This window comes from Chiloscyllium plagiosum, chromosome 4 (assembly GCF_004010195.1).
Source record: "Chiloscyllium plagiosum isolate BGI_BamShark_2017 chromosome 4, ASM401019v2, whole genome shotgun sequence".
NCBI lineage: Eukaryota > Metazoa > Chordata > Chondrichthyes > Orectolobiformes > Hemiscylliidae > Chiloscyllium > Chiloscyllium plagiosum.
In genome coordinates, this window is record NC_057713.1 from 107985188 (window position 1) to 107994104 (window position 8917).

At 38.7% G+C, this 8917-nt stretch overlaps 1 protein-coding gene across 27 annotated transcripts in view; it reads left to right on the forward strand.

Annotated features, from left to right (window-relative positions):
- Positions 1-8917, forward strand: part of clasp2 (cytoplasmic linker associated protein 2) — a 320784-nt gene that overhangs the window by 303747 nt on the left and 8120 nt on the right. For all 27 annotated transcript variants that reach the window (XM_043688861.1, XM_043688864.1, XM_043688871.1 and 24 more), the window contains 2 exons: positions 3620-3748; positions 7524-7730. In XM_043688861.1, coding sequence (XP_043544796.1) covers positions 3620-3748; positions 7524-7730 — 336 coding nt within the window. The remainder of the gene's footprint in view (positions 1-3619; positions 3749-7523; positions 7731-8917) is intronic.

Consider the following 8917-nt stretch of genomic DNA (forward strand, 5'->3'; position numbering starts at 1 on the left):
TAGGCCATTCTGCCCGTCGAGCCTGCACCACCATTCATTATGATCATGGCTGATCATCCTCAATCAGTATCCTGTTCCTGCCTTTTTTATTCCTGATGAAGGGCTTTTGCCCGAAACGTCGATTTTACTGTTCCTCGGATGCTGCCTGAACTGCTGTGCTTTTCCAGCACCACTAATCCAGAATCTGGTTTCCAGCATCTGCAGTCATTGTTTTTACCACAATGATTAGGGCCTCGGGGAATTTTGTCTCTAGGATGTTTGTGGCAGTGTAGGTCACGTCTAGAGCATTCTTCACATCTGCATGGGGTGCTATGTAGGACTGTTGTAAGGATGGCGGAGGTGAACTCTTGTAGTAGGTAATAGGGACAGAATTTTCCTGTAAGGTATTCTATGTCTGGGGAGCAGTGGTTTGCCAGTGTCACGATGTCCAAGCACCTGTAAGTGTTGATCAGGAAACATACCCCACCGCCCTTCACCTTACCCGAGGACGCCATGCAGTCCATGCAATGTACGGAGAACCCATCAGCTTGTAAGACATTCTAAATCTGAGTTCACCTGTTTTGTTTTCAATAGCCTGGACATTTGCCAGGAATATGCTGGGGAAGGGGGGTCTTGAAACCACATTGATTCAACCTCCTCTTTAGGCTAGCACATTTTCCCTGTTTCCTTGTGGGTTTCCTGCATTTGGACGGTCCCGGGAGTAGTTGGTGCAAGTTTTTATTCCAAAAAAGCATTTGATTTAAGGAAAAATGTGTTCACTGCCACCATTTACAAAAGATGGAATTAAGTTATCTTTTCCTCATTTGGAGAGATAGCTGGGAAGTAGTCAAAAAATGACTGAGGTTGCTAAAGGGCAATACTCAATGGTATGAGCTTGTCTCTGTGCCTATCAATTAAAATTTAAGACCATTAAGAAATAAACCTAATCAGACATCTGTAGACTTTGCAAGAGAAAATTAAACATACTTTGGAGTCAATAGCTTTGATTACTGAAGTTAGAAATAAATTTTATGAATGAGAGACAAATAATGATTAGAGAAGAATTCTGAAATAGTATGCCAATAACTCTTAAGACTTAGATGAACACCTGATCCAAGAAGTGGTAGTTCTGGCAGATACTGATCTGTATCATTCATGGGGAAATGTTCACATGGGATTTGCAGGAATAGAAAAGCTAGGGTTGGAAAAAGAATTAGTTCTCTGTCGCAAATAAAAGGGTACCAAAATAATGAAGGAGAAAGGCTAGAACCTAAATATAGTAATAAGACTGGATATACTAAAGTTAATTATTGGAACTGAAATGGGAGACCTATTTCATTAGCAGAATCACCTGAGAAAGACTCTGAAGAGAGCATGTCAGGACAGGAAATGAGTAGTAAAACTAGCGGTGGTACACGTGGAGTGTACAGTCTCAACCTACTGGAAAGGGAGAAATAATTCAAGACAGTCAAGCAAATACTCCCTCAATTATTGATAGAAAATCAGACATCTGGAGGTTCTGAATATTTTTAATCTCCAAGTGAGAAGTGTTTCTTTATTCTTGTAATCAAGAACGCAAGCCCGTAAAGATATTGAGAGACTCCAGAACAAGTCTGATGCTGGTTGATGATTCATGTGGGGGAAAGAAAGAGAAGACTGAAGATGCTGGAGACCAGAGTCAAGAGTTTGGTGCTGGAAAAGCACAGCAGATCAGGCAGCATTTGAGGAGCAGGCAAATCGATGTTTTGGGCATAAGCCCTTCATCAAGAATGAGGTCTTCCCTTCAGCTTATTCCCAAAACATTGATTCTCCTGTTCCTTGGATGCTGCCTGACCTGCTGTGCTTTACCAGCACCCACACTCGACTGATGATTCATTTGGCCTTATGGAAGACAAATTGTAAGAGATAATTAACTGAAAGTATACATGGAGCTTACAAACTGGTCCTATTATATAGATTTGGGTTAATAAGTAACTCAGTAAGTAGGGGTTGTGGTCAGAAGAACGTAAGAAATCCTTTTAGAAGGAATAATTTTTTTTTCTTGAGGAATTACTTGGCGGATTCAACAATACTGTACTGTTTCAGGATGTTGGATTAATCAGCAGAATAAAAGAACATGTCCAACAGGAGAAGCATCCGAGATTGTGACTACAGTCACAACACAGACAAGAAACAATCTAAAATAATTGGAGGACATGCGCATAAGGCCAAATGGCTGCCTTCTGTGCTCTATGATTCTATTATTGTTGGCACTTTTGATATCCTTGTTTGAGTCAAATCCTGCAGTAGATTTGCATACTACTCACAAGCAATAAAGAGATAAATGACCAGTTTTTAAGGTATTGAGGGAAACATTTTAACTGGAACACTGGGAGACCTCATTTATCTTTACCTATTACCATAGGATCTTTGATGTCTATCTGAATATATCTATGGAGCCATGGTTTCATGTGTCTTTTGAGAATGTCACCTCTGACATTTTAGCCTTGCAATCTGGACTTATATTATGTGCTTCAGGCCTACGACTGATCAAAGATGATACTTGTTGCAGTATCCAGAGAAAATATGGTGAAGCCGTTTCAATAGAAGTACAATAAAGTAAAAGTCAAAAACTGAAATTGTTGGAGAAACTCAGTGGGTATGGTAGCCTGTGTAGAAAGAAAACAGTTAATGTTTTAAGTCCAGTGACCCTTTTTCAGGCCCTTGTAAAGGAGGGCCACTGGACTCAAAACACTAACTCTGTTTTCTTTCTACAGATGCTGCTAGACCTGCTCAATTTCTCCAGTAAATTCTGTTTTTGTTCCATAATTCCAGCATCCGCAGTTCTTTTTTTTTTATTTTAGAGTAAAAGTTAATATTTGTGGTTAGTGACTATAAAATCTGAGTTGAGGTATTCACTTTTAGTCACACCAAGTGAAATAAACTGGAGCCAGTACGGGGAATATAGGAATCTATTGTCAAATTTAACATGGAAGACCGATGAAAAAAAATGCTATTAAAACTTAAAATTTGCACTCCCATCACAAGGTAGTTCAGAATGGCCCCATACAAGTATATGAAATGCTATTACCAAACCAAAAAAAGAAAATCTCAAAGTTTTAATCCAAAGTTGCAAGGAAATAAAACCAGAATGCTGAATGGATATATAGAGAAAGTGAATTTAGAACAGGCAGAGAAAATGTTAGTTATAGTACTAAATATTTGGAATAAATTACCAAGAAAGAAAACTGGCAAAAACCTTAGGGTTATTCAAGAAGCAATTGAACAGCCAAAAATAAATCATTGGAATTTCATAGACTAAACATCCTCTTCTTGAAGCTGATTTGTTTAAATATATATTACATACATTTTATCACTGTGTGCAGTGTCTTGATAACAGCTGATGTCAGCTAATTGAGCCTAATATGAATATATGTTGAGGTCTTTGTTCTTTTCCTCTTTTGTGAAATGGCACACACCTGGAACATACCATGTCGTTCCAATAACTATAATTATGGGTGGGGGGGGATGGATCAGTTTTTTTAAATGGAAATTTTGAATTCAGCAAAATTTATTTCTGTTACAGTTTCTGCAATTGTCTTCAAAGTTTACATAATGAAACACTTGTTAACTTTGAGTTTCTTTTTTCTTTGTATTACAGCATACAATCAGAGCATTGGCACTGCGAGTTTTAAAAGAGATTTTAAAGCACCAGCCAGAAAGATTCAAAAATTATGCAGAACTTACTATCATAAGGACATTGGAAGCTCACAAAGATCCTCAAAAAGAGGTTGGTTGTGCACTTTTTTTCTTGGAGCTGAAGAAAAAGCAAATTTAATTTGTATTAATGTTTTTCTGCAAATATGTCTATAACTGATCATTGATGACCTGCAATCTTTAAAATATTCTTTTGTGGAACACATCAAATTATGGTAAAGATGGTTGGGCAATATTTTTATTAATCCAAACTTATGTTTGGATAGCACGGTTCATAAAAGTGGAAATCTTGCAACTGATACCAGTTATAAGTGCACAAAAAAAGAAACCTTTGTCATTTTTATAATACCAATTTGAGAGCTGTTTTCACCTTGAATTTGCTGAATGGATTCTTTAGTCTCTGAACATTTCAAAATAGCTGAAATGTATGCATTAATGGAAATAGTGATACTGTAGTGGGATATGCAGAAAATTGCATACTTTATTATCTAGAACTACCCAAGTCACTCAAACAAATGTTGATGCTGATCTTATTGAGCCATGTCTGCGTGCACGTTGTTACTGACATCACATCCTGTTCATCTATCCCTTGTACTTACTGCCTTACATTATCTTCTATTGAAGCATTTACATTTTTCATCCTTGTTTGAAAGTTCTTCTACGGCTATACCTCTTTCTATCTCTGTAATCTCAGCCTCTCAATTCTGAGAAAACATGCACTCAAAAATTCTTAATTCAGCAACAGAAAACAGAAGTACACTTCAAAAGCATCCCACATTTTAAATACCCTATACTATTCCTGTACCTGTGCAGGAGGTGCTCCCCCTAGTGTTGTGCCTCAAATATACAGCCGAATCTAAGTAAGAGCAGTAATATTCTGATCAATTTCATCTATATTGTTGGAAAGCTGAAGGATACAGTTGTGTGCAATTGCTTTGCCTGCCCAAAACAACATGGTAAAAGCAATTTAAGCTATGCTTTTGTAATTGGTGCTATATTCATAGTAGTACCAATTGAGCTTTCTTTGCCATTCATGGCTGATCTGATGATGTCTCTGGAGTACTGATTAGGCATTTCTTAATGCCTGAGGACATGAGTTTGAATCATATCATATAGCAACTGGAAAAAAAATAATTCACATAATTAATAAATCTGGAATTAGAAGCTATTCGCAGTGATCTTGAACTGTCATCAGTTGTCATTAAAACCCATATGGTTCATTAATATTCTTCAGGGGACTGCTGTCCTTACCCTGGTCTGGCTTTAATGGGACTTCAGAACCACAGCAATGTGGTTGAATCTTAAATGACCCTCAACTCCAGTTGTACCAAACCCCTACAAAGCGAAAGGGATTTAATTAGATGGATCACCTGACATCCAGCTAGGTACTGGAATGAATAGTGTAGACCCAGTCATATCCGTCCTGCAAATTATCCTGTTTCACGTCTCCGAGCTTCTGACAAAAGTAAGATATCCCATGAAGTCTTCTGGATGACAGTTATAAAAGATATAAAAGAGACCTAAAGGGCAACTTTTTCACGCAGAGGGTGGTACGTGCATGGAATGAGCTGCAGAGGATGTGGTGGAGGCTGGTACAATTGCAACATTTAAGAGGCATTTGGATGGATATATGAATAGGAAGGGTTTGGAGGGATATGGGCCGGGTGCTGGCAGGTGGGAGTAGTTTGGGTTGGGATATCTGGTTGGCATGGACAGGTTGGACCGAGGGGTCTGTTTCCATGCTGTACATCTCTATGACTCTGGTGCTGTGAGGCAGCAGTGCTAACCTCTGTGCCACCGTGCCACCCATATATGAATGTGGACATAGTTTACTGTAAAGATGTATCCTGTCAAGTGCACCTCCAGTCAGCTTGTTGCTCCTTCAGAGATGTCTGTGTAAGCGGTGCTTTTTTAACTTGCTTGCAAGTACGACTTTTTGGTCATGTTTGTCAGCTGGTCCAATAAATTAGAATTTGGGCCTGTTGCTGAGAATGTTGTACATTTTGGTCAGTATAGTCATGCTTGTTACAGAGAATTTAGATTAATCTTGTGTCGGAATGCCACTGATTGTTGAAATCTGTTAAACTTATGTACTTTGCCATTGCCGTAATTGAGTTCCACTTTAATGACACTATATGTGCCCAAATAGTGTTGTCAGGGGTTCCCCTCTCGGCTCAGTTCTCAACAATACAAGAAAGATTCAGTTGAATAATAATTAGCCTCCTACATTTTGCATATTTCCAATCCATGGAATGAAATTTATTGTATTTGAATCTTCAACTACATATCCTATTATATATCTTAATGGATTTCATCCCAAGCTCTGATTAACCTTTGAAATGGAGATGTCTAAGGAACTTTCGCTTCTTCACGTCTTGCTAATTAAGGAATCCACTAAGCGGTTCCATATTACTGCCAACGACGAGCCAGTTCCACTGGTCAATAAACATACTGGGATTACCAAAATCCATGCTACTAAATTTGCCTTGCCAACAACCTCATAAATAAGGCCCAAGCTATTTGAAAACAATGCAAGCATAGTACCATAATAGAGCATCAAATTTATCTTGCAGGACAATTTTGTTTCTTTACAGCAACAAAACAGCCCCACAAACACAGGATATTGGCTGTCTCAATCTAATCATTGCTGGGTATTGCACATCTTCACTAAAGAGACTAAGGCCACCACATTCCATCCTGAAATGTACCCAGTCTATCTCAACTTAGCCTGATCGAGTAAGGTATCTCAAAAATATGAGCAACATATGAAGTTAACTATTTCATGCTTCTACAGTACAGGAGCAGAATGCTTGTATTTTCTACTAACAGGATGCTGCTGTTCAAAAAAAATTGTTCTGCCCACTACACAAGAGTAATTTGAATTTCATTGCCAGTGCAATGCCTGTCCACAAGCTGTTCATCCCAATAACTGGTAGATGCATTAAACAGCACATTTCCTCAGTTGTCCACAAGAGGTAAAATACTGACCAGACTCCATCAGCCTGTGCTTGTAAAACTCAGTATGCAATGTTGTAAAAATTTGTGTATGCATTGCTGGCTAAGTGAGTATTTATTGTCTGTCCATAAATGCCCTTGAGAAAGTGGCAGAGAGCTGCCTCTTGAACCATGGAGGTCTATGAGGGAGTTCTGTACTGCATCTGGCTGTCACAATAACATGTTGATACAAGGAAAATAGTTTGAAGAACTAATATATTACAAAATGTTGAACAATGTTTCTTAAAATATTTAATGAAAAATTACACATTTGGCCTCCTTATGGACCATTTTATTATGATCAAGTAGGTTAGTAGAATTGATCTGCCCAGCTGGGCATGCAGCACTGATCTTCTTGTTATTGGGATACAATTAAATATGAAATGAGAGTTGTTTTAAGTAGAAGTGAGTTTGTCATTAAAACTTAGCAATTGAATGGTAGTAGGAAACCTCAACATGATTATTATTATCTCAGCTAAATTATCTAGCGAAGAGTTGAATAGAGGCAAAGTGGATAAGGGACAACCAAGAGGTAAAATTATCAGTTATCACACTTCAAATGGCTGCCAATTTCGCAATGGAATAATGCAACCTGCTAAAACGTTAGAAAAAGAGTGGCACATGAGGAATCTATAGAAGCAAAGAAACAATGTACTGCCTGTTGACAGGAACATTACTATGACTTGGTTTCATTTTCAACATTCCTGGGCCTTTGTACATATTTATTACTGATTTTTCCTTGTCCTTGTCCTCATTCTCCTCTTCTCCCACAACCTTTTCTGTACAGGTAAAAACAAACTTATAATCATTGAGATGCACTGTAGAATTCTAATATCTGGGTATTATTTCATTAGGTGGTAAGAGCTGCCGAAGAAGCTGCTACAGCCCTGGCTATATCCATCAACCCTGAACAGTGTATTAAGGTGCTTTGTCCTATTATCCAGACTGCAGAATGTCCAATCAATCTGGCAGCCATTAAGATGCAAACCAAGATCATAGAGAGAGTCCATAAAGAGACTCTGAATCAATTGTTGCCTGAAATTATTCCTGGTCTGTTAATGGTACGTAGCTATCATTGCTTTGCAAGTATAAGTACTGTAGTTTATGCTTAGAGTTTGTAGATTGAATCTAACCTAGAATTGGACAATATGAAAAAGTGTGTTGGATATGTAGTTATATTTAATTGAGTAGTATTCTCTCCATCATTATTAAAGTTGATGTATTTCTATCTTCAGTTGCCAAGGCACTTTGCTATGCTCATCCTTGTTCAGCAATCCTACCTCCCTCTTACAAGATATCTGTTTTCCCTCTGCTCCATCGCCTCCATTTCCTTTTTGCATTTCCCTCTCCTGCCTTTTCTTATTTCCACCTCTTCCTGCACCTAGGTGTCATTATGTTTCCATCCTCTAACCCAGATTAAACTGAAGACAACACTCAGTTGCTTAGGGATAGTTATTCATGCAAGAATTTACATTATTATGGCATTTTGGTAAAATTCAAGTATGTCCAACTATCAGCATTCCCACAATTACAAGAATCAAATGAAGAAGAGAAATTGAAAATAAATTGAGATTACTGGAATTGCTCTAAGTCAGGCAACACTTGCTCACTGCATGCACTCGTTATGTTTTAGCTCGTGCTGGGAATAGAAACAAAAGTGGGTGGGAGCTCAAATTCACCCAGTCAGCTGATATGTCAGCTCCCTGCCTCTATTTCCATTTACAACCTTTCTCATAGTTGTAATTTGATGTGTGTGTGTGTGTGTGTGTGTCATGGAGTGGGGCAGGGGATGGAGATGGAAGGAAATGCAATGAGAATGACAGCGGCGTCCACCTGATCATAGCTAGTAGCCAATATGGCCAGTCGATGGTCATTTAAGGTCAATTAAAGGAGGCCAACTGGAATTATCCTGCCAGCTTTCAGATTCCTACAAGCAGCCAGGCAACTTTCATAAACTGCCACCACCACATAGACAAAGACACTCAAGGTTTGATAGCCTAGTTACAAATCTTCTAGGAGAAAGTGAGGACTGCAGATGCTGGAGATCAGAGCTGAAAATGTGTTGCTGGAAAAGCGCAGCAGGTCAGGCAGCATCCAAGGAGCAGGAGAATCGACGTTTCGGGCATAAGCCCTTCTTCAGGAATGAGGAGAGTGTGCCAAGCAGGCTAAGATAAAAGGTAGAGAGGAGGGACTTGGGGGAGGGGCATTGGGAATGTGATAGGTGGAAGGAGGTTAAGGTGAGGGTGAT